We start from the raw sequence: 27,205 nt of genomic DNA on the forward strand, positions 1-27,205 counted from the left end.
TCTCTCTTCAACCCAGCAGTATTCCATATCACAGATTTAACATTACATTAGAATGTATCTTGACAACTATGTTCCTGTGTCATGTGTTTACTCTATGAAGAATGTGTGAAACCAACAGTTATAGAAGTCTCATGAAAGTGTAGTCCTGTCAGGGATGGTTTCTCCATGCTGTGCCACCTGACAGGCCCCTCAGCATGCACAAACACACACACACACACACACACACACGCACATACTCACACACACACACACACACAGACACAGACACACACTCACATGCACACACACACACACACACACACACACACACACACCCGCGCGCACGCACGCACACACAAACACACACACACACACACACACACAGACACACACACTCACGCACGCACAAACACACACACACACATACTCTCACACACACACACACAGACACAGACACACACACAGACACACACACACACACACAGTGTACCGCCGTTATGTTTTTAGAGATAATAGGAAATGATTTGCTAGATTAGACTACGCAGAATGTGTATTTCTGTAATTTAGCAATAAAAGCCTGCTGTACTAACATATGCATAAACACGAACATCTGTATCTACTGTATACATGGTTAAGATGCATGACTTAAGACAATTGTTTTACACATAAGAGATTATACAATGTGTTTCATCAAGTCTTCACATATTACCAACAAAGTTCTTCATCAGGACTATAGTAATAAGCACAGTGGGCTCCTGCTGTTTTTTTTCTTTATCTTTTTCTTTCTCTTTCTTTTTAACAAAAGAACTTTAATTCAAGTTTCTTTTGGCAGCAGTAAGGAACTTTTACTGCTGCTCCTTCAGTTTCAGTGCAGATTGCATTTATATCACCTCTTAAACAAAAGCAAAGTAGAAGCCATCCAGTTTATTGCCGTATTTACAGAACATTGAAAATGATCCATTAACACATTTTTAAAAAGTTTTCGCAAGTATGCTGTTCTTTCCTTTAATTGGAACAGGCTTATCCACAACAATAGGGCACTCAATATGAGAACTGTTAAGTTTCATGCTGAGTTACAAGAATTGAGAATAGGATTTTTTTTTTTTTTTTTTTTGGAGTATCAGGTAAGTATGCCTAATTCTCAGAGAGGTTGTGTGTATGCCCAAGAAATAAAGGATGATTAAACCATTTTCAAAAAATGTATGAGTAATTATTTTCTTTACAAGAAAAAATGCTAGTGAATCTTAAATCAACAAAAATGGTAAATAAACATTTTTATAGATAATGTGTACTGTGCTGTAGGTCGATGCATTGAACCAGATGAGGCATTTCCTACTTCGTAGAGACAAAAGACAAAAGCATTTGCAACTAAGTAGCTCAGAATCTTTTTTCATTCTCAAGATGACTGTTGCTACAAAGGCATTGATTTGGTTTCTTAAAAATCAAGACACTAAGTAGCTCCCCAGACGTAGACGTGTATTTAATTTAGAAAAGTGTCACCAACAAGTTGCCAACAAGTACCTTTTTTCATACACGTTATCAGATGAATCGTGAGGTCATCTGGTGCAGGAACGCATCTGGTTTGTGCAATTTGCATAAGTCCTGCTTCTCTTTCTTACTGTTGCTATGGCAGTCAAGCTCTCAGGAAAGATGTCCACTGTAATCATTTGCCATTGGTGAATTAATGCAAATGATAGGTAGTTTTTTGGAAACAAAATATCATAATATTCTCAAAGATTCAACAGCAGGGATTTTGGTGTGCTGTGCTGATGGTGTAGAAATTGCACAGTAAGTAAAATCACAGCAAAAGCCCGTCATTCTATGGAATGGAAACAAAAAAAAAAAAAGAAAAGAAAAGAAAAAAGCTGAACGCATGTGCTGTGCACCAATGACATCTCTGGTCCGTGCTGCAAATACACAGCAACGCATGTCAAAAAAAAAAAAAAAAAACTTACCTGTAAAACAACAAAAATGAGGGCTGATTTGCCGGCACATGCACGGATTGATAACGTTACAGCTTGCTATGATAAAGTGTGGAAATATCTAAATAGCAAATTATTGATATTAAAGTTCAATGCTGCAAGACAATGCGAAGATGATTTTCACACTGACACATGCATAGACTCACCAACTTCACAAGAGACCACATGCTCATAGGACGTTACATTAGCTCTTTTTTCAACCATTTAATGTCACCTGTAATTGAAGTGCTGACACTTCTTAACTTATAAGGCTTGAGGCTGATGACCATGTTTGTGGCAATACCTCATGTTTTAAACAGTTTACTTTCCTGTTGAAATTGCTTTTTATTGCATCAATGAAGATTGCAATAGTTAATTAATTCAACCATTTACTGTGCTGATTTTTTTTTTTGGTTCTATGTGAAGTGTGAAGTTTAATGGAGCTACAGTTTAACTTTCTGATATGGTTGTGCCATGGTTGACCAACCAAGAGATCTAGCTTACTGCTAACTGACTTCTTGCCCTGTACCACAACCATTAGTGACATAGATTGGCAAACAAGCCACCAAATAATGATTTTGCACTAAACTTTAGATTTAGAGGCCCTGAAAAACATTGGTCAAAATAATAATAATGATAATAATAATAGCAATAATAATAATAATAATAATAATAATAATAATAATAATAATAATAATAATAGCTCTGGGGAAATCATGGGTAAAAACTTGGGTGTCCCGGGATTGATCAGCGCGCACATTACTTCTGAGGTAGATTGTTGGACATTTCCAGGGGACAAATCTCCCAATGTGCTAGGTCAGTGTTCACACTGAGACAGGTTAGAAACCCCAAATCAGTCTGCCACATATGAAACCTGAAGCTGAGGTGAGACCCAAAGAGCTTATCTGAGCTAGTAATTCCTAGTGATAGCTCCTATACACTGATTGGTGGATTGCATTGTCAGTTATTATACAAGGTATTCAGTGTACTGGGTCTATAGGAACAGTGCATTGCACAGTGACTGCTTTTGCAACATATTTGTGTTTTGTGGTGCGTATAATAAATATGGAGAGATATTACAGTAACTTGTAGTTTTTAGGAGAAAACAAGCTTTGTTTTAATACACGTAAAGCTGTATATCACAGAATCACTCATTTTCAGTGTCTATTTGCCACACTGCCTCACACTTCTAGAATTTACTCATTAAAAGTGTATCATTTGTTACTGAGAAAAACGACTTCTATCTAAAACTCTACAAAAGCTATCTAAGCAGGCTGACTTTAATGGCTGTTTTAGTCCCAGGGTGGATGTGCAGACAGGCAATAGAAGTGTTTAATTGTAATGGTTTGCACAGGCGAAGGCTTTGGCCTGCAGGAGTTCACTCTGTGTGTTGAGCTGTCGGTGGGGAATTCTTCATATTGAATAGAAAAATAAGGAAATAAACACTCATTATTTTTTGGCCGACAAGATGAATCTCCATTCAAGGGCCATTAATATGATTAAGAGAGGTCATTATGTTTTATGCATATCTGTGAAAGAAACAATGGAAAGTCTCAGCGGGGAGATGGTGTTTGGCAGTGTCAACACGACTCCCATAGTAGCACTGTGGGCAAACAAAAGGTCTTACGCCGACTAGAGCGCGACCTTTCGTTGTTTCTGTTACATTCTCAGCCTTATAGTTTATGCCTTTCAGTTAGGCTATCCTTTATCAATAATGTATGCATAGTTAAATTTAAAACCTGACCCATTGCAAAACCGAGTCCATGAGTACAGTCCAACCTTTGTTTAGTGAGTCACTGGCTTTAACATTTGTATTTATTTATTTATTTATTTATTTATTTTTAGGATGAATTGTCATATGGCTTTTTGACAGGCTCGAGTGGTCTGTTTTCAGTTTCTACAAATGCAGAGTAAAAACGCTATCAGTATATTACACTCTTCAATCAACTTCTCCCTTTTGTTATTCGATTCAGACCCTGTCAGAAATGACCAAGACTGAAAATCAATAATGTTTTGTTAAATTGAAAGAGGAGAAAAAAAAATCCATTCTGCAGATCTTTTGTCAGATCCGTGGTCATAATCAGACTCATAGAAGACTTAATAACTGTAATTAGTTTACACTGACATGTTTGCCTGGGCTGTCTTGCGTCAACATGACTTTGTCTGTGAAGGAGCTCTTGTCTCAGACAGTTTACTTTTTATCGGCTATGACACTGATCTATAACAGGTGGCACAAAAGACTTCTGAATATGATACAAGTAGTTATTACATTACTGTAATAGACACATTTTAAAGACTATGATCAATTCACTATACACACCTTCACCTGAATTGTGGCCAGCTCAATTACTGTTATGTCTTTAAATATATGATCCAACACTGCCAAAATGTTAGTGCTTTAGATACAGTTTTATATTTGCCCAAATATGAGCTGTTATGAAGAAAACTGTTGGCCTCCCTCTTTGGGGAATAAAACACAACGATGCAACATCAACAACAACAACAACAACAAAAAGAAATGAAAACTTATCTAATCCAAAACTGTGAAATACTCTCCATTGGGGAAAAAGCCATCATAAGAATAAATAATTTCCATACACAAGCGGACTGTTTTAGACATGGTATAAATAATTCAGACATTATCACAACATCAATAACAGATCACCATTAATCGCAGGGGTATTTCGTACATCTCGGCGATGCGTTTGTGTGAGATTGGAAAATAAAGCGTTGTTCCATGCCTCAGTAAGAGTGAGAAATATTCCCACATCTGTGGCGGGAGGATCAGGTGAGGATTAAAGTGTGGCTGTACAAAAATGAGACTCTTTCAGATTCTCCATCCTATTCTGAAAGGATTAATGATAAAAAAAAATGTTCTTTCCAAATTCAAAAATCCAGGGGAAAAAAAGAAAAAGTTTTGATGTATATGAGGCACGGTGAAGCCAAATCATACGTACATCTTAATGACCTTCTGTTATCGCTGGCAAGAAAAGTGTGTGTGTGTGTGTGTGTGTGTGTGTGTGTGTGTGTGTGTGTGCGCGCGCGCATCCGTTGGCAAAAGCATGCCTTTGAGACTGTCTGTATTGCAACAATAACACACCCAGAAGACACTGTCCCATAGCATGCATCACAGGCAGATAACATTCCGCAGCCAATCCCTTGGTCTGCAACAACCTAGAATGATTCAATACATCCAATAAGCTTTTCACTTTCTTTCCATTTCTCTCATTTGATGCTAGCTGTGAGCTCCCATCCCAGGTCAGTCAACCCCATTTCAAGTTGCTCCACTTCAATTTGTTGCTCTGATTTCTGTTCCCCCACCCCCCTCTATAGAGGTGCAGACCTTACCAAAAGGCTCCCTTAAAAAGCAGGAAAGAGCAGTGAGCGCTTTGTTCTCCAAACAGATCATTGACAATAAGGCTAGGCCATCAGACTGTGACTCACTAAAGTCATTTTCCCAGCAGGTTTATTGCTTGTTTTTTGTATTGATAAAATTAGATAGATGAACGGCATTTCCATACATTCATTTATTCAGCGTGCTTTCAAACAGCAAGTTTGTGTCAGCTTATCACTGGTAATTCTTAGCTTTATTACTTTTAGAACATAATTTTCACTTTATTCAGTCATGAGCATTGTTGTATTGTCACTTTTACTCATTGTTTTTACTTTTAGCTAATTACTTTTGCTATCAGAATAAGCTGTTAGTCCTCATATATCGTGGCTTTCTACATCCCTTATGCATAACCTAAAGGACCACAATTCCAAGTCATCAGTGTGTACTATACTATCCAGCTGCGATGTTTTCAAATGAATCTTTATGATTAATATGACTGTTGTGAGTAATGTTTTCCCTCTATTTGATGCTGCAGTATATGAGCACATTTTAATTAACTGATACAATCACTCAGGAAGAATCTGATAATTGGTTTAAAAGAGGTTTTTTTTTCCTTTCTTTTCTTTTTTTTCTTTTTTTTTTTTCTTTTTTTTCTGAGGGACAGTAAGAACTATCTAGCTGATTCCATGTCCGCTGTCTGTAATAACAGCTTAGGGAAGATCTTTAGATCACATCCTCTCCTCATTAATGGCTTTATTTGTGTATTGTGATAAAACCATACAGTTTTTTTCTTTACCTTTTTTTAATTCTTAAGTGTTTAGTTTTCTTTGAGATTTTCTGATATTTCACTCTATATGAAAATGAATACAAATGCATCGTGCAGTAGTAATGACCCAGTATTTGTGCATGATTCAATTTCTGTAAAATGAATCATTTCTTGCACAGTGGATATTAAGTGTACAAAGGAAAGAAAGGGGGGTGGTGGGGGGGGGGGTATACACCGTCAGTAAAGATTTCATAAACTATATATATATACACAAACCTAACGCATTTTCAGTAATTTACATCTCAATCCATACGAAAATTGCTAAATTTCATAAGAATATACGCACTCAAACAAATTACATGCTAGGACTTAAAGCTTCCATATAATACTTGATAAGACAGAAGAAGTCACCTTTTTTTTTTTTTTTTTTTTATCTGTGATGAAGGGCTAAGTGACACTTTGTTCAAATGTATGTGCCAGACTGGAGTGGAAGCCTTGAATGTTTCTCCAAGGACTACGAGTTAAAGAACTACAGTACACAGAGAGCCTGAACAAGAACTGTGCCAAAAAGGGAGTGGATGTGATTACACTTTTTAGATGAGTCAGCAGTTGGTGGAGAATGTCTTTTGACGACAGGGGAATGATCCACTTTTTATCTAATGGCCCAAAACGCCCAAAACTGATGTGTCAACATCAAGTGGCGCACATTAATTTAATGGGCTGTTCACTGCACTGTGACACTGTGACAGAGAAGTGATGAAATGCTGAGAACGTAGTAGGTTTGATCCAGCTGTTTTGATAATGATGCAAATGTAGATTCAAATACCGTTTAATGCTGTAATGCATAAAACGTTCAGGGAAGTGGTTTTGCAGTAAAGATTTTGTTGTTGTTGTTGTTGTTGTTATTGCAATACTCGTCATACTGTACTGATTATTTGCTGATTGCTGATTTATGGATTTTATATACTGGCTAGACCAAAGCTGTTAGAATGAATACAACTCTTCTATAGATATCATGGTACTCCTGTGAATGTATAATGGATGTTTTGTATAAAAATGTCCTATAATGTTAGTTGTTTCCAGAGGTATTTAATCTCAAGGATTCTAGTTTCACTCAGCATTGATCTCCTGAAGGATGTTTCATGACGACGTGTCACTCATGCATCTAATCTTAATTCCTGGTCAAAGACAATTACTTTGCCTCTGGCTTGGGCACATGCAGCCTAATCCTTTTAACAGGCTCCTTTTGGGCTCTCACCTTTTTCTGCATGGTCAAGAGTATTGACTCAAGCATCTTTAGACAGGCCCCAAAATTGTCTATTGATTTTCTGTTTCGGGAGTTGTTAGTTGAAAACTTAATCAACTCGACCTACATTGTCATATGAGGCTACGGTGTTGTTTAACATGTGTCATCCTTTGCTTATGAGTTTGAACTAATACTGTGAAGCTATGACCAGCCATGAAAAGAAATCAATGTTTTCGCTATGTTAGACCATGATGATTTGTGTGAACTATGAGTAATCCTCAAGTAAATGATCTAAGTTGAAACCCCTTGAACGGATGAGTATCAATATTGATTGATGAAACACTAAAAAGTCCATCATTTTTGACCGGCAAATCTCTCATCTAGGTGGCCAAAATTAAATCAACCCACTCAAAGTCAATGCTAACAAACAAATTATTGAATTGGTAATGGATGTTGAGATGAGATGGATGTAAGTAATATTGAACCAGTTTTGTGAGGCATTGAGTTTAGAGCTCTTAAGTGCCATTATAAATGGTATTTTCACCCTTCCTTAAAAGGTTTTTAACCAAGTTCTCTAATCATACACCGCAATTGATTAGTAAATCATTCATTTTCTCCCATGTGCATTAAACTTTCTACTGTAGTACGTCTAAGCATTTTAAGGCCATGAGGCCACGGGTTTTTTTATGGAATATATCAAATGGGATCATAGAATGCTCTGTCACAAGTCAAAAAAAACATTTGCATTGACCCTGCTGTTGTCCCCTTGCAACCCCTCTTACAAAATCACATTTACTTCAGTACGAGAATGATGACTTTATCTCAAACAATCTTCACTTTTCTTAAGCCTGGTTCATTTAATTGCTTTCTTTTCCTCTAAAAAAAATATAGGCTAGACATGAAAATGAGACTGTTCACTTTTATACATCTTATTATACTATCTCACAAAGCATTTTAAGATGGTGAGTCTTCAACCCCCTGTCGATGCTTGAAGTTAGATTTTTCCTAATTAGAAAGATTTATTTGAATATTCAACAGATATTTAATTGGTGATCCCTCCCTGCTGATTCGACCTTCATTTATGATGATGAATAGCAACGTGTAACCTGAATTGAGACAAGCGATTGATCACTGACCACTTAAGTCAGTGGCTGTGTCTTCTCCAAACAGCCTCAAATTTACTCCATCAAAGCACTGGCAAATACACAAATGATAAACGCTGAAGAATAACTGGAGACATAGAATACATTTCACAGGATCATCTTGAAATTCAGGAACTTCTCATTTTCTCAAAAGAAACGTTGACCGCTGCCATGCAGCCTTACATACACACTTATTTTTGGAGAAGTGAGAATGATGAAGTGGTCCGCCCCCTGTGTTTTTATAGTACAGTTTGAGTTTGTAATAACACTATCTTTTCCCATTCATCTCACAATCGAAAGATTAAGGGGTTGTTTTAAATGCGAGCTGGAGCATAAACAAACATGAACACAGCCTTACAAAATCCTGCTTTTATGAGAAATACACCCTCCAGCATTCTCCTCTCAAGTAACTCAAAAACAAGAATGTTTCACACACTCCATTTGACTTTGCACTAGATACTGTTGTGACACCCAGAGAGTAAAAGAGTTTTTTTTTGTGGCATATATCTCAGACTGGGTTGACCCTTCTGTCCTAAGTGACCATTGTTTTAAACGTAGGGTAATGCACACTTAATCTCTGTGCAGCAACTACTAGTAGCCAGCTCTAGTTGTTGTAGGTACAAGCACTGCTAAGCACATTAACTAGAGTCTTCTTCAGCTGTGACGACATGCTTCCAACACTACCAGGGTCTGCCATTCCTATTCTTAACTGTACTATGTATGAAGAAGCCCATGTTAAGAACTGAAGTGAGGGTTGAACCATGTTTAGCTAAGTGAGCCTAAATGTTTTGTGTTGTACAGAACAACGTCATTTTTACGAACTAAACAGAAGCTGTGATGCTGAATCTTTGAAATATCCATGTCACTCAATCCATTTGTCTGTTTGAGCTCATTGTTTCCTTCTTGTCCTGTGAGGACAGGGAAAATAATATTAGGTTGAAAGAACACATTCTCTTTATCTCTCTCTTTCTCTCTCCCTCTCCATCTCTCTAAAATCCTAAAATCCTGAAATGTATTACCCGTACAGGTTCGTAGTCAGTGTTCGAATTACACAAAGAGGCTTATATTGTTTTCTGTGAAGGACACTGACCTTTTGTTAGCACAATCTCCTATAGCTGAGCCTAACATTACAGTATAGAATTACTGATAACAGTTGACAATTTGACTAGTGTTGACAGTTCCCCACTGGGAGAACCAAGTCAGTGCTGAGGGACAATTTTGGCTCCTATTACTACAAAGTATTTTTCATGAGACTTTTTATATCATAAATAGTGCATTATTCAGCAGTTGTACAAGTAGCAAAAAAGCAGTCTTGAGGTGTCAAAATGTCCTAGTTCTGTGCTCTTAGGGAGAGCTGACATTGAAAACAACTCACTTTAACAACAAAAGAATGTGAACAGTACCTTTCAAAACCATCTTGGCTAGTATTTGTGACTGACACATTCAAAAAAAAAAAAAATTGTGATGAAATGGTGATTAAATGAATCTATAAACTGTATAGATTAAAAGAGTTCATTCTTGTTCTTATATGTCCTTAACTGTTTCTTTTCTAAGTGAATATATAGGTTAGTTTCTTCCCTTTGAGTCTATGCACAGTTATGAAACACAAACTGTATACTGCGGTTTGTAAAGTAACATTCCAGTTGCCTGCAGGTGACAAATGCACTGCGTTCAAGTACCTTTCTTTTTGAGTGAAAAATATTCTAAATATGTAATGCTCCCCTCACAGACATCATTTTTTTTTCTGGTCCCTGTAAGCCTAAGAGCACTGTCAGGCAGACAGTAAAGCGTTCCAAGTCTTCAGGGAAAAAGGCGGGCTTTTATTTAACTTAGACAGACATTCAATCGATAAGGTCAATCAATGGGTTGAAATAAATTAAAAACAGGAAATGGGGGGGGGGGGGGGGGGGGGAATGTTCTTGAAGCCATTTTAAAAGACTTAATGATGTTTGATTCTTGATGGAGTTCCATTCTAAATCATGGACGTGTAGAACTTAGTGATACTTTCCACCATTTGAAGTCTTGCTTCTCTCCGTCTGAGTTTGTTCACTTAGAGGCATATTGCCGAGCACGGCCGAGTCACCTAATGCACCCACAAACATTTCATTTCATCTCCATTCGAATTAATGACGTGGTAAAGTGTTTCTTTGTGAAATATGATTTGTCAGATGTATATTTTTTCCGTTTCCCTGCAGAGTTTATGTAGTTTGATGGTCATTATCGCAGATACGAATACGATGGCGGTTCTACATACTATGAATCGATGGACTTATGAGCCATTTTCCTTTTTTTTTCTTTCTTTCTTCCCTCTTTCTCTCAGAGTTTTAACCAAAAAAGAAAAAAAATATATCAGAATATAGCTAATGGAACTTACATGACCTGATACCTGATAATATAACTTGTTTGTTTTTTATGTACTTGTGGTATTCCTGTTTCATTTATTGCAATGGTACAATTAACATTTTTCAGGTATCTCGGACATTCAGTAATATACGAAAAGTCAAACATGAGCATCACAGGGCCATTTTAGAATTACGTGCGTACTTATCCTTCATTGACGCACACAATGTGTGACATCATCCAAGTGCTTGAAAATGTACCAAAAAAAAAAAGAATAGAGCCTCTTTGGCTGACTCACATCCTGGTTCAATTATAAAAGCAAATAGAGAAGGAGGGGAGCCCTGACCTTAGAGCTGAATGGTAGTGGAAAGCTATACAGAGGAGATGGTATCAGGCCAAGTGAGGCCCAGAGCACCAGAGACGTCACTGCTTTAGATGCGCTGACAGGTGTTGTTGCCATGGGTATACGGCTTACACGAGTACCCCCGCGAAGATTTAACAGATAAAATAAATTGGCTGAGCAAGGGGGGGAACAGCCTGTATAAACACACTGCCTAATTCCCCCCCCCCTTTTTTTTTTAATCTTTCTTCTCTATTACAATCAAGGATTTCTGCGTGATTGAAAAGAGGCTAGTCTATTGCAAGCTGCTATTGTAGAAAGCAGAATTAGACAATTTCATGTAGAATGGATCCAGTTTATTTAAATGAACACACTCTTCTTCAAAAAAAGAAAAACAGTATTTAATTTAATTTACTTCTTACTTCTTCTTTTTTTTCTTTTTTAATTATTTGATTAATTGATTGCTTTTTTTTTATGATGCGTTTGTATTTCTTTTCGCCTCAGTGACAAAACGATGGAAATATTTCTTCATGGAAACTTCAGAGTCATATGATAAGACTTAGCAGTGTGTTAACTATACGGTATATGAGTCACAGAGCATTAGTGAAGAGTGTTCTGTATAACTTCAGGGTGTTTATCTGAGCTTTGAGAATTGACAGGTTAACCGTGCTTAATTTGCAGCATAGTCTTCCTGCCACGGCTAAACTCCTTCCTCTCTCCCTGACCCTGTAAGTGCAGAGCATGTTGAGTGCATGGCGAAAATCACTTAGAGAAGACCCAGTGAAGGCCCCTCTGTCCTCTCCTTGTGCAAGGATGCTTCTGTACATTACGCCCCCTCCCATCACACGCTCACCCTGTGGACCCTGAGAGGAGGGAAAACCCTTATCAGCGGAGGCCAGGTCTGGACTCAGCACAGCGGCTCTCTGCTAGGAGCTGGAGAGACAGAGTACAAGACCACAAGAGAACACAAGAGGTATGAAGAGAGAGAGAGAGAGAGAGAGAGAGGAGGAAAGGGGGGAGAGAATCAACCAGAGATGTAGAAGTTGAATGAACAGTGTGTATTTCATGTTTCTCTTTTTTAATTTTGCCTGTATTCGTAGTTTTACTCCGTCGTCTCCGACATGGCCGAAAATAGGGGGAGCGTGAAGATATGAGTAAGCATGGAAATAAAAGAAAAGAGAAAAGAAAACGTACTGTAGGGAAAATACTCAGTGAGTCATAGTGTCTTACAGTGTTAACCTCTTAAACTAAATCCTACCCACTTATGTATGCGTGTGAATGAACGTATGCATAGATTTCAATGCAGGGTCTTAACCACACAGAGAGATGAAAATGTACCTTGTAAAAAAAAAAAAAAATCCATGACATTTATAGTAATCCTAATTAACTGCAATCCTAATCTATTATTAAATGTTTCAGAATGAACATTAGGCTTTCTTTTGAACAGAGTGACATACGGTCCATGGCTGGCTAAAAGTCTTTGTGCGGTTCGTTTCACAGTAAAATACATCTGCAAAGACTTTCATTTGAGCTCGCCCAGCATGGCATCTTCAGAGAAGATATGGAGCTCCAACGACCTGTCAACACATCAGCTCATCTTTCCTGAGCTCTCTCTGTCAAGTGACTGTGAAACATCAGCCTAATATGATTTGTCAGCTAGCTTTTACCAAATAGGCTCAGTTACCTAGCGTATTACTGAGACAAATAACATCAAGGTACTCGCTCTACATCTATGTGGCCTTATTTTTTTTTTTGGCACAGATGTCGAGGAGAGGGCCAGATGACCGACAGCGGCTGACGTAATTCACGTTTTCCCGGGGGGGTAAGAAAGTCAGCCCAGCGTTTCAGAGGTGAAGGCCAAAGCCGAGAACATTCCGGAAGAGGACTGGGCCCCCGGGCCCGCGCAGTCGCATCACTACTCATCTGGGTCGTTGTATCTTACATTTTAATTTAAAAAAAAATAAATAAAACTCCTCAGGCACAGATTAGTGACGACGCAAAAAAAAAACAAAAAGAAAACAACAGAACCTTAGTTAGACTTCATTTTTTAGGTCATACCTATTTATGTCAAGAGGCTGACTTTTTTTTTTTTTTTGGCCAAACTGAGCGAGAAATAACTCTGAGCTCCATTTTTCTATGAGATGATGACTACTGAGAAGCAGGAGAGCTGCAGATCTCATTAGAGAGTTATTTCAGACATTGGTTTGAGAGGCAGTATTCCTGATATTACTGTAGGCTGAATCCTTATGCCTATTAGGTCTTGTAGCAGTCATACCTCGAACAGTGTCATCTCCTGTAGGTTTAGTCTTTTGTTAAAGGGTCTCCAAAAATCTGATATCTCAAGACTGAAAAATATAATCTTAAATAGTGAATTATACTTTTCAAAACAGATATATATGTTCATTTTATACTGAATATTTTAAGTATATTCACGTAAGACTTAGGATATTACATATGTTATGTCATATGAGCAGTTTATGAGGCCTCTCTCTCTCTTTTACACACACACACACACACACACACACACACACACATGCAGGTGAGTGCAGGGTTGTCTAAAAGACTGCCCAACAGCCTCCTAAAGGTGAAGTGCAAGGTTTCAAGTACAAAGCTTCTCATTTTGACTGAAATATTCTCATAATAGTTTAGCCCTAGCTGAAATTTGCAAGGTGAAATACTTTGGTTGTGTCTATAGTATTGATAGTTAACCTATGCTTTGTGATTGCTGTTCAGCAGCTCTAGTAAGGAACAAATGATCAGACAGTTCCATTTCTAAAAGGGTGTATTCATGATAATGGTCTTTAATGATATAAATGAATGCATTTAAAAAAAAAAAAGAAAGAAAGAAAGAAAAAAAAGAAAATAATCAGCTTCAGTGGTTTTTGTTTCTTTTTAATTGCACATTTCACATAGCCAGCTAAAGTCATTTTAATGACAAACTCTTTGATTTTTTTTTTCTTTTAAGTTGAAAGGACAAAGAAAAAGTAATTAATTCCATCCCTATAACAAGTGAAACGAGCTCCAAAACAAAATGATAAGACATTTTGTACAAAGAAATTTAAAAAAAAAGAGTAAAATTCATGTACAGAGTTCTCATAGTATATATAGTATATATTTCGTAGTATACGCATTCAAAACCATCTGAAGAGTCTTTCATCATTTCTGTAAGGATGTAAAGATAGAACATTTCTGTGTGATGTTTGCTGAGTCATAGTACATTTGCTGACCTATATAGACCAGTTCAGAGGTCACAGCGCATGTGGAATAGGTAGCAAGCTCAGATCATCTCAACAATCTGAACAACACCAGATGTGAGAAAAAAAAAAAGGGAAAAAAAAAACTTAGTACTTAGGATCAGTTCAGTGTCTGAAAAGTTTTCTTTGTCCTTTACGTAATCAGAGCTTCAGCGTTTCGTCCTCTCGGATGTAAAGAGCGGCAGACGTACAATTAGCCATCAAAAGGCTTTCAGAGTGTGACTGTGTTTGTAGGAGCGTTAGAGTAACGCCAGGCTAAAGAGAGCCTCACATTAAAGTTATGAGAGAGTTTATGAATATCACAGCACCTTGCAAACAGCAAGCAACTGAGGTGACTTTGAGGGAGTTTGGCAGGCGCCCATAATTACAGGCTTTTATGATAGACCAAAGCTACAGCTTAAAGAGAGGCATTTATGGCAGGAGGAGCCAGCGACGGATGTGTCCTCAGACACTGGGCGGGAAATAGCGTTTCGCTTCATCATTAGCATTACTGTACAGAACGTATGACAGTCATTCATTAAAAGTTGTTATTGTCTCCATTCAATTTGAAGAAAGGTGGGATGTCAGGAAATTAACCACAGTGAAGATGCGACGCACAGGGTACAATCTGTTTCATCGTTCTCTGAGTTCAACTAGCCAGTGATTGTCCTTTGAATTGCAAGAGAGCAGTTTTCAGTGTGGGTGGTGCTTCAGTAATGACACTGGATACCATTTTGTACTGAATCAATGCTTTTCCTCTCCATCCCCTCCTTTTCATGCAGACATACCATCACATAAAGTTTTAATGTAACGTTCTTCAGTACTGGCTAAGTACTTAGGGGCTAATTACGTTCCAATAACTCACAGCCTTTTGTTTTATGCTGTATTTTTTGCCTTTATTAGACTTTTTTATTAGCGTAATTGCCCAGTATTTTGGATAAACACAACAGCTCCTCAGTTTACTATAGTTCGTTTTACGACACCTCGCGGGTTCATTTTTATCAAAGACGTGAAGATAAAAAAAAAAACAAAAAAAAAAAAGGAAGAGAAAGTCAGGGCTGGTGAAGTGATAGAGAGAGACCTACTTTAGCTAACTCCCCTTGAAATGACAAAACAGTAGGCCTGACACATCAAACCGCTGCTGCTGCAGGTGAAGCAGATCATTAGACGAGGCAGATTTACAGCTTCATGAATGTTGCCATTACCTAGCTGCCCTCCACCGTCACTCTGCTTGATGTCTTTATGAGAGACCCAGTGTTCTCCTTGCCCTAAGAAAGAACATGATACTATTACAAGTCTAGGGGTCCAATGTGACCTGCCATCAGCCAATGTCTGAGAGCCAAATATTCTCGTTGCTATATGTTTAAATTAAAAGTAAGAACCTTTTTTTTCTCTCTTTCTGTTTCATCGGTAGTTCGGTGTCATGTAACGCTCATGCATTAGTCTGAAATCACAAAGGTTGGTGTCTAGTAGTGTAGTTTCAATCTCAAACTATGAGATCTTGTTGCAGCTTACCCTATCTTTCTTTATGACAGAAACTAGACAAATTACTGTGCCAGAAACGCTCTACACAATTTCCTTTTTATGCGACAGTAAAATGATATCAATAGCTCATTAAAAATAATTGTCCCCTGTAAAACTGCCAAGCTCAGTGCCAAATATATTAGTCAATAGCACGACAGTTTTGTACATTCTGTTCACTTCTCTTTTTTTCCCCACAAGTTTTTCTTTTAGTGAGGAACAAAACACTATTGCATTATTATTATTTTTTTTACCTTTTGAAGTGCTTAAATATATTTAATTTACTTCACCTGTTTAATGTATACTGTCAATCTAGCCTTTTCATGGTATGCTGTCTTATTTCAGTCAATTAATCAATGTAATGGCAAAATTCACCACCGTTACATTAAATCTAATGCTTATATTACCACTACTCTGGCCCAGACTGAAACAATATAAGAAGTTTGAGTTCATTTAAATCTGCCCAGTTTGTTATCTTGCAATACAAAATATCATCTTTTTACATTAGAACATTCAATTTCCCAAGTATGTTTAGAACAGAAGCGTTCTTCATGTATTTCGACATTTTAGCAAAGGCCAAGAAGAATCGTAATATAATGTGATTAAATTTGTAATATGTCAAAAGTGACAACCCATTAATTGCAGTGATTTTTGCTATGAATGTGTCCTGTTAGGTTATGCAATGTCAGAGCCAGAAAGTCTGACTCATTTGTTTAGTATTCACTCATTTCCAAATGGCCATGGCCCTCTTGACACACATTAATCAGAGCTTGTTTTTCGCCATATCGTGGATCCGCTTAAAAATCTCCCACAAACCTCCCGGCCTATGGGTTTCTATCTGCTCTGGGAGGCTGAGAGTTTGGATTGGCTTGGTTTATATTAACATGGCAAACAATGCAAAACATCCCTAAATAAGAGTAAGTGTTATGGGCTATCAGCCCGAATGGGGATTACAAGGGAAATGAGTCATTAACACTATTGCTACTTCGATGTAGCTAAAGCATGATTGACATGCTGAGTTAACGAGTAAGAGGGAGAGACAAAAAGGAGGCATAGACAGAGAGGGAGAGAGAGAGAGAGAGAGAGAGAGAGAGAGAGAGAGAGAGAGAGAGAGAGAGAGAGAGAGTGAGAGAGAAATGAGACAGAAAACGATTGAGACCGACATTATTCCTGACCAGCGAGAGCCATTACGGAAACAGAAGCGAAAGATTTAGCCGTTTTGGTTTGGGAGGAAATAATTGGGAATAAAAAAAAAAAAAAAAAAAAGTGGAGAGGCTGCGTGAGACTCCATCCGTGCTAAGCCCGTCCGTTTTTAAACAGTAGGCCAGAATTAAGGTTGAATCTCAACTCCCTATTTTTAGGCTCCCCCTATTTATAGTTTTGCCCTTCTACACAACAAAGCAGCTCTCCTCTGACACGTATGGCTTAGCATGCGTTGCGCCCTCTCTCTCCCCTCTCTCAATATGACACCAGGTGTATTTTAATAGCTTTATGGAAATAGGCGGAGAACAGCAGTATAGGGGATTCTGGGTCATGGAGGGATTTGTTAACTTATTACAGTGTCTGGAGCGAGGCCCTTATCGGCACCTGCCAAGTCTTTGGCGGACCCAGTGGGATTGTGGTGACCTCGCTGGAAGTAATGGATATTAGAAAATCTGCCCACTGCGATCAAGTATGGGGCGGGGGGGGTGGGGGGGTTGTGGATTGGGTGACAAAGAAGGGAAAAAGTACACAGAGGAGAGGAAGATCTGTCCTCAAGGACACAACACCGTAGCATCTATCCTCTGGAACTTTGCACTCTATTAAATGAACTTTACTTCCAACGTATTCCATCACACTATATGTTTCACTCTTTAACGTAAAGGATGAGGATCCAGCAGTATCCACGAAAAGCTGTTTTGTATAGACCTATTTTTTTCTTTGTCCTATCACAGAGAGTTGTGTATTAATTGTAAAGGTCTAAATGAATTACGACTGAGATAGTCTGTGTGTAGTGTTTTGTCCTGGCAGAAAGACCAGAATAAGTAGTCTTAAGAGAACACATTGATCAAAGGGAAAATATGAACTTATTAATTCTTCATTTCTTTCAAACTTAATTTTTGTACATGGTTGCGGCTGAAAAACTGCCAAACTTCACTAGATCTTCAGTTGGCTGTCTGATATTGATTTTGTTTTACTAGTGAGAGAAAATTAATGAAAATATAATATTATTTTTAAACGTCAGTATGAAAAAAAAAATTCTGTCCAAAAGCAAATGCGATCACCCAAATTAAAGAATGCTTTGTCTGCGTTCAAGGCATTTGCTGTTTTGTATGTCATAATTCTCATGACATGAGATTGTGATCTGAGCTTTAAAAGCCAAAACCGTGCCTTTTATAGTGGCCGGAACGGAGGCTTCATGCTGCCTGGCTTTTCATTCTAATCCCATAGCCAGACACAGAAATGCCATCCACGGATCGGATGTCAGGGAAAAAAGAAAAGGAGGCAGATAAAGTGTCTCGGAACTGTGATGAAGAAAAATAAAGCCCCGTAAAAGAGTCTCTGAGGTGTGGGTCTTTAATGTTCTTTTAGCTGAAGAGGCCCAGGTAAGCGGGGCTTAACACCAGTCTGAGACGGGGGCTCAAACTGGTTCTAGAAAACTTTGCATGAGAAGCAGGATCACCGTGTAACTTAATGTTCATCCAGCGACGAGCTGGCAGTATACAAAAAGTTGAACAAACAAGAAACATGCCCTGTGGAAGTAATCTTAAAGGCTATTTCCACAGGAGGGGAACATTTTGTATGTGCATGGGATGAAAAAATATATTTGAAGCGAAAAAGGCACAGTTTATGCGCTTAGCTTTCATCACTCTGAAGAATCCAAACAGGGCCTTCGACTGAACATTAGGTCAAAGTCTCAGTCATCTTCAGTCTTTAAACTTGTCCTCATAGCTACATTGTTTCAAAACACGTACACACACAAACACAAAGAGACAGAGCGGCAGAGAGAGAGAGAGAGATGAATCACTTAGAAACTGGCAGGTCAAAAACTAGTATTCCTTTCATGCAGAAGGAAGATTAGCCAGCAGAAAATAGATCAGCTTGATAACTCCTCCTAAATATAATTTCTTATCTCTTGTTAATTTGAAGCAGCTGTGGGGTAAATGGCCGAGTTGTCATTCATTCTTATAATTAAAGCCATGGAGAAAGTCGCCGAGGTGACAGAAACGCCTCAGCTCATTGGACGATCAGCGCTAGTCAGATTAGCGAGATAATTAACTAATGCACCTGAAAATGACTTGAGCTGACAATATATGTCAGAAACCAAGGCACACATCTCAGCATTTACTGAGATAGAAGCTACCCAATAACACAAGACTCAAACGAATTATGAAAAATAAACAGATTACTGCAGACGGAAACAAAGATGGAAGATTGCTATAATCTTGGAAATACCATTGTCTAACTCGGTAGTTCCCTAACGCCTAAGTGAATCAGATCTAGGTTTAAAGGTTTGATGGGGGATCCAGGGGTCGTGGTTCCCGATCATTTTAAATAATATGGAATAGCACTTTAAGAGAGGGCAAATATGATTGGCTTAACCTGTTGGCATAGAAATGGTGAAACGAACGGCTAATGTACCACTCTGTATTCCTCTGCTATTATTTGCTTGTCACTTGGAAGTGCCCTCCTGCAGTGAATTAATGCGATAATACACTTGTTTCCCAGTATCATAACGTTCCTTTCAATCTTCTAGCGGTGCGGTACGCTGTGAGAGGCAATACAATGTCGCAGCGGGCAGCGACAGTCACTGGTCGGCTGTCTATCACCCCATGTCCATTAATCTTCGGCGTCTCCGATCACAAGCAAAGATAAAGGCGGTACCCCATCAGCGCCGGCCGAATAATGGCCGAGCGAGCGCAGACATCTCCCCGATATGTCTCATCCCACGCGGAGGATCAGGTCTGACCGCGACCTTAGCAAGGTCCGAAAACAGAAGGGTGATGTCAGGTCCCTGACTGATAGAAACATCGCTGTGTTCAGCGAGTGAGCGATGGATAGAGGCAATCCAAGTGCATTCGCATTGGCGCTGTATCTTGAGTTCATCTCTCCATACATTAATCTGTCATTCTTTCATTTTCTCTTGTCATTCACTTCACATAACTTCGACGTTTGCTTATGCTGATGGTGTGAGTCTGGTATAGTAGAGGATGAGAAATAGCTTGAAATGCATTTAATAAACTAGGTTTTATCAATCAAATTCTTCCAAATGCACATATGTGCGCACATACACACACATACACACACACAAATAAAAAAAAATTAAAATAAAATAAATCACACACAATTATTATTATTTTTTTTGTTGTTGGTTTGTTTGTTCTTTATCATCAAACATACATATTGCTTTTTTTTTTTTTTCTCTCCTTTTTGTTTTTTTTTTTTTTTTTGCATGGCACAAATTCCAATTTATTTTCTTTTTCTTGAGTGTTTTTTTTTTTTCAACTTTTTTTTTTTTTCTAGCTCAACAAATAACTGAAAAAGAAAAAGGAAAGAATGTAAAGCCAAAACGAATGTGACTCATTGATGTTTGGGAGCGTTTCATCTGTGGACTGGAGAGACATTTTACATTTGCATGCTTGCTGCTGAAACCACCCACTCTATGTACCCATCCGGAGAGTGATCAAAAGTTGATTTAATGGGGGATTGGTCACCGGGGGGCTTTATAATTACAGACCCAAAATACTTACAAGTAAGGATGACAGCGGTAACTGCTGTTTCAGACGGGGAGGGGCGGGGGTGGGGGGTGGGATGGGGTGAATTTTTAGTTTTATGTGTTTATTTGCACTTTTCAGGGCTCAAATAAGAAGAAAAAAAAGTGGTTGGCTCCTCTCTAGCCGTGTCTGGATCAATAAGGCGTAATAGGGTCTGAAAATGAAGAGAAGGTTGGGTCACAGATGTCAATGAATCTGCTTATCTGTGTCTACCAAGCCGCTGCCGGCCGGGGCTACGCAAACCCACCTGTAGATGAGCGATATTGGAGTTTTGTTTGCTGAGCTGCAGACAAAAGGGCTGTAGCTCAGCCATAGACCTCCTAATTCACTGATATTGATAGGTTCCCAAGAATAATAAGGCCAGGGGCCAGGAGGAGCCCAGATTCCAGAGAGTGTTAGCAAAGAGCCCAGCACACACAGACAATGAAACCTTGGCCGCGCACCTTTTTATGGTGTATGGGTGTAGGTGTGGGTGTGAGTGCGTGCATGTGGTGTGTGTGTGTGTGCGTGCGCGCGTAAATTGTAATCATGTATTTTTAAGACACTGTGTTTCCAACTTCAGTGCTGCTTAAAAAACAATCCTAGTCACCATGGCATCTGGTAACTCCCCACGCTGAGAGGAAAGAGCTCAACGTAGATGATTAAAAATGAAACCCAGGCTGTATGTATGTATGTGTGTGTGTGTGTGTGTGTGTGTGTGTGCGTGTGTGTATTTCGTTCTAAAAAGATGAGAATACTTTAAGAGACTACGTGTCCAACTTTGTAGCTCCTTCAAAACAGTCTTAATCACCTTGGCGTCTAGTAATTCTCTCTTTGAGTCTGACAAGAATAATTTTTTTTGAGTGAAACAATCAGGGGAAAATACGTGGTAATAAATGACCCATTTTATTCTTTCGCCCCCCCCCCCCCCCCCCCCCCCCCCCGCCCCCCTGCGCCCCTCCTTCCACCCCTTCTCAGCAGCAGGCATTTATTTTGGTTGACTTTTCTTTTCATTGTAGCCTTGTTAAAAGCAGGAGCAACATACTCCTGGCAAGGAGCGATAAGCCGCGTGAACATGCACCCCGCTATTTTGTTATCACACTGACACGATTGCGACGCCCCCATGCCAGCTCCGAGCGATGACACATGTGCCGCGGCATCATTAGCATGCTAAAAACACGCCTTTATTCAAGAATGTGATGAACATGCCAAAAGATACGGACTTTGTTTGACTACCTCCCCCCCCCCCCCCCCCCCCTTCCTCTTTTTGAGGAAAAAAAATAACAAGGTGTTGGCTTTTGTCCTGAATAACGATAGCTGACCCAGCTCTGAGTGACAGCCTGACACCTTTGCCCTCTCGCACGGGCAGGTGCCAGAGCAGCTCTGGGTAATTTTGTTACCCATGCCTTGTCAGAGTGATTGCAGAGCTCAAGCTGAACTGATTGAAGCAATCGCGTGATGCCCTCAGATATGCGCGGCTCCTGGAAAAGGAATCCTCGGTTCAGTCACTCGGTTAGAGCCATCTCCTCGCACAGGGAGCCAAATCTTCTCCCTATCTGTGATCCCAGACCTCCCTATCCAACTGTCCGTCATCCGTGGCTTAATAAGACGCAAAATCCCATCTCAACCCCCCCCCCCAAAAATGAAAGAAAACAGTGCTAAATAAAAACTTTAGCTTTATGTATTTTCTGACACATCAGTCAATCTTTTTATATGTAACTCTCTTGATAGAACTTATTTCTTTTCCAAATAATAGCTAACTTAATTGATTTCTGTGTTGTATCAAACGTTTGAAGGGTTTGGCAGAGTCTTTGTGTTTAGTGCTACAGTCTGCGCAGTACATTCTGTCAATTAGCTTTGTGAAAAAACATCGCTGACACATGGCCAAAGGAGTCTTCTCAGCCCTGATTTTTTTTCCTCTTTTTTTTTCTTTCCTTTTTTCGGTCTGTTGTTGTTATTGATGTTGTTGTTGTTGTTGTTGTTGTTGTATTCATGATACTGATTTAAGCTTTGATTGCGAGTGCAAGCTCTTGGCCTTCATTTATTTCAGCTTCACAAAATCTGAAGCTAGTACATTTTACTAGCAATCCTTCTTCTGTTCAAGTGTTAATCAGTAAAGAGGTCCTTCAGTGATTTCATGCTGCTTTCTCACTGAAGACCTTTTGCAACTGGTCTATAGCGGGTGACATTATTTGGCTACATTTGTGTATTTATTCAGTGTTTACTTGTCATTACTACCCTGGACCCAGAAGAAAAGACTGTTCCATCGTACACACACACACACACGCACACACACACACACACACACTGTTAATAGGCTGATATCACAAATTAAGAACCATTTTAACTCTCTTGGCTTTACTATTCAAAAAATGCAAAACATTTACCACTTTTTTTTATCAATATAATTGTTGAATGTAGTACGCATCTCACATGCCTGTTATGAGAAAGCAGCTGACAGCTGTCACAAAGCGCTAGATGCATAAAGGAGGAAGGAATTTGTGTCAAACAAGCATTTTTTTCCTGCTCATAATGATGATGCTTTTAGATGATGGTTCAGTGCCTGATGAAAATCGGATATAAATGGTGAGATTAAAGATATTTAGAGGGGTACCCCTCAGCAATAAGTTGATTTTATGTGTGTGTGTGTGTGTGTGTGTGTGTGTGTGTGTTGGGGGGAGGGACTTATTGCTTGTCTTTTATTGGTATATTTTACATGCAGAGTTTAGGCAAATAAAAGGATCTCATAGGCTGGGAAAGGTTTTGATGATATTGATGTACAGGAGTGCTCAGGGCCAGACACAGTACCATGTGACTTTAGAGGGCATTTGCTGATGCAATAATCTTGCTGCACGATGGCCCGTCTTTACCATATTCCTACTTATACAGCAGTCTGAAATGTTCCTCTCTCTCTCTCTCTCTCTCTCTCTCTCTCTCTCATTCAGACACACACACACACACACACACACACACACACACACAAATGAACAAGCAGCTTTAAGGTTATTTAAGGGACAGTGATCAATAAGTTTCCCGTAACTCTCCCTTAATCTTCATAATGAGCCTTATTGTTCTAATTAATCATGCCTCTGTGAGAAAAGCCTCTCTCTGGCACAGCAGCACAAGAACAAACCCCTCTCAACCCCATTCGACCTGCACAGATACATGACCAGGCTGTGAAGTGTACGCAGGTCTTCACAAACCTTGCTCTGTTTTCTATCTGTCCCTAATGCGAACAGGTATATGAGGTCACACAACTGCTGAGCTTGTCAGCTCTTGTTATGGAAATCCTTTCTCTCAAGATCACATAGTAATTTTCAGCATTGTCCTCCATAAAGAATCATATTTTAAACATAGGAGGTATATACAACAACGGTAGGAAAATTGCTAGATGTTGGCATTCCTCGGAGATGACCATTTTGTGGGTACAATTTACGGCGGTTGAGATAAATAAAATATACAGTTTGCGGTAAACAAATTTTATTCATGGCAAATTTCCTTGAAAAGATGAGGCTTCTATCTGCCGCTTGCATTTGTGGTGTCTGTGATACTGTCAAAGTTCACTCTCTGAATTTATTTCAAATTGCTTTAAGGATACCAATTCTAAAAAATATTACAAATAACCTCTCTCCGTATCTGAACAAGAACACATTAATTTAGAGGCAAAACGGAGAATGTTATTTTATTTTACTTTAGTAATCCAAACAATGTTTTTCTTTGAGCAGAAAGTGGCTTCTGAAGCATTTTTTTTTCATTTTTATTATTATTATTTTTTTTTTAATATTTCAACATTCTCCTGTCGCTGTGCTAATAACTTATCTCAGTTAGACACATGTCCTCAGGGATGTCAGTTTGCAAAAGCAGGAATATTGTGTTTTAAGATGTTCAGAGTATTTAATTTGACTAAGGCGAGATTAATATGTGTCGGTTAAGATTAGCAAACCCGTCAGACATCCTCTGGATATTTTGAGAATCCGCGCTGTGGTCGGGTATTTATCTCCTCTGCCAGGAGGGCAAAACAATATGAGAGTGATAGCGCATCTACAGTTCTAACTTTATCAAACATCTCCCTTGAGGTTTTGAAGAAACGGAGTTCTTGATTGTTGTAAATATCCTGTGATCTGCAGAGAAGAGGAAGAAGAAGAAGAAGAAGAAGAAGAAGAAAAAAAAAAAAGGAACAGAGGTGAGGAGGGGAGATGGGGAAAAAGGCGCGTCGCGTCTGTTATGATGAACGATATCGCCGCATTTAGAAAACTATCGATTCTGTTCTCATCCCAATAGAAAGCCATGATCACTCGGAGGTGAGGCCATTACGGCGACTGAGGCGTCCGGGCTATGAAGTAGGGTAATGTGTGTCCTTTTCCATTTGTCACTGTTAGTATTAGCCACCTGGCAGAAGAGAGGAGAGCGCGGGAGGTGGCCGTTCCCCCTCCGGTGCGGGGCCTCGGAGGTGGAGACGGGGGGAATTGACTATTAATCTCGACTGCTACCCTAAAGGGCAAAAAAAAAACGCCGAGTGACACATTCCGCCATGTGAACAATAGGCTGTGCGGAGCCAACGCCTGCTTCTCAAAGGCACGCGTCGGAATAAACACAAGAGTTATAACAAAGCAGCAGCCTTAAGACATCCGGTGGGACATCACCTCTAACCCCTAATTCAGAGCTAGTCACTGCTGGCCAGGCAAAAGAACAATCAACAGTAAGGCCTCCCAGTCAAACAGTAAGCTTTTCCTTCCAAATGGCTACGTGACATCATGGAGCTTCATAGCTCTTAAAACCTGCTGTGTGTGTGTGTGTGTGTGTATATCCCTCTCTCTCTCTCTCTCACTCTCTCTCTGTGTGTGTGTGTGTGTGTGTGTGTGTACACGTGTCCATTTCTTTTGTTGTGAGAAACGAAGCACTTTCACATACATGTCACAGCAGTGTTTCATCACCTTTGGTGAACAATTAATATTTGATAATGAGGAGGCAACGGTCAGGTTAAAAGATCTCTTTGGGGATTATAGAAAGGATTCTTTGGATGCAACAATAATAGATGAATTCCTCTTTGAATTTTTTTTTTTTTCCTGTGAATCTTCTCTTTGACATCCAGATGACTGTCACCTGGTTTTGAAAATATATTAAATCCTCAGGGAACCTCTTTATGTCCTTTTACACTTTTATCTTTGAAACCATGCGATGGAAAATGTGTGTTGATCTGTAGCTCTCACAAAGCTACTGAAGAGGGTTATTGTGGGTATGTGTGTGTGTGTGTGTGCGTGTGTGTGTGTGTGTGTGTGTGTTGGGGGGGGGGGGGGTAGAGAGAGAGAGAGAGAGAGAGGGAGAGAGAGGAATTTTTCATCATTCTCTATCTCATTTTCCATGTGTCAGTGAAAGACTTTAAATGGGTATGAAGACTGTGAAATGAAGGAGTGCCAATCAGATCTCTCTGAGATATTTCTTCATATTTCATTCAAATGCCGATGAATAACGAAAAAAAAAAAAAAAGCATTTCATTAGTTTATCAGTATATTTCCCTTTTGAAACTACTTGTTAGATTTTTCAAAGGCTTAAGCAGACTTTTCAAAAGATTCTCAAAAACAATGGCACAGTTATAAAAGCAAGCAGAACGGCACATATCAAGAACCTCTCTATGACAATACTTCTACACTATAAACATCTGAACTTCCTCATACCTCTGCGTACATTGCCACATTTATAAGCTTTGCATTATTGAGAAAAAACCTTTGCCGTCAGTACATGTAGATGTTCAAGGTACACTATATGTCCTGATGTTTTTTTTTATTATTACTATTACTATTGTTGCTGTTGTTGTTGTTTTTTTAAAGCAAGAGACAAAAGGAAACATCCCAGAGGTTTTACTCCCAGTTGTCATTTGCATTATTGTTATCATTGCTGTAGCTGTTTCTCTGAGGCCAGTTTAAAATTCTAAAGCTTTGCATAGGCTCTCCCTCTTCTTTTTATCTTAACACACAGTCATTGGCTTAAGGGCTCGCTATTTTTAGCTACAGAAATGTACACGCTTTATTTATTTCCATCATATCATCATAGCTGTCAAGACGCATCTTTTGCAGACTAAACCTTTTTGCATATCTGTGTACTCATAATTGATTCTCTGTTATGTAGCTGCTGAAAATGCCGGGCAAGATAACCGAATTGCTCTGTCTCTTCTCTGGCGACGAAAAGCCTGGCGGTGAAGTTAGGTTCAGACTGCGTCGTATCTTATCGCCACTTTCAAACGGCGGAGATGGTAGAAAAGCAGGAGGGGGAAATGAGGTGAGACTCTCTGACGTTCTTTGCAGCGTTTTCACGTCGCCTTTCTAAATATTTCAAAGCCTGCCTGGGTAGACCATATCATGCATTTTACGCAAGTTAATTGTATAAAAACAAAACATGGCTATAGGGAACGCAAGTTCCACCTGTGTACGGAATGTCCTCACTGAAAGGCCTTGTGTGGAGACGACAAGAAGAGAAATGAAAAAAAAAAACAAAAATGGCTGGAAATATGGAATTTGTTTTGATCACGAAAATCTAAACTCTGTATATGCAGTCAAAAGAAAGACACTTTATGTGTGAACAACAAATCAAAGGGCTTCTTTTTAGTATATTT

General features: G+C 39.0%; 1 protein-coding gene across 1 annotated transcript in view; it reads left to right on the forward strand.

The window, feature by feature from the left end:
• Nucleotides 1-11,152: 11,152 nt before the first annotated feature.
• csf3r (colony stimulating factor 3 receptor) overlaps nt 11,153-27,205 on the forward strand; it is a gene marked incomplete at its 3' end in the record, with an annotated part of 94,245 nt that continues 78,192 nt past the window's right edge. The window contains exons 1-5 of the mRNA XM_030783199.1: nt 11,153-11,167; nt 11,921-12,081; nt 19,599-19,826; nt 24,975-25,029; nt 26,722-26,871. Coding sequence (XP_030639059.1) covers nt 11,153-11,167; nt 11,921-12,081; nt 19,599-19,826; nt 24,975-25,029; nt 26,722-26,871 — 609 coding nt within the window. The remainder of the gene's footprint in view (nt 11,168-11,920; nt 12,082-19,598; nt 19,827-24,974; nt 25,030-26,721; nt 26,872-27,205) is intronic.

This window comes from Chanos chanos, chromosome 8, assembly GCF_902362185.1.
Source record: "Chanos chanos chromosome 8, fChaCha1.1, whole genome shotgun sequence".
Taxonomy (NCBI): Eukaryota; Metazoa; Chordata; class Actinopteri; order Gonorynchiformes; family Chanidae; genus Chanos; species Chanos chanos.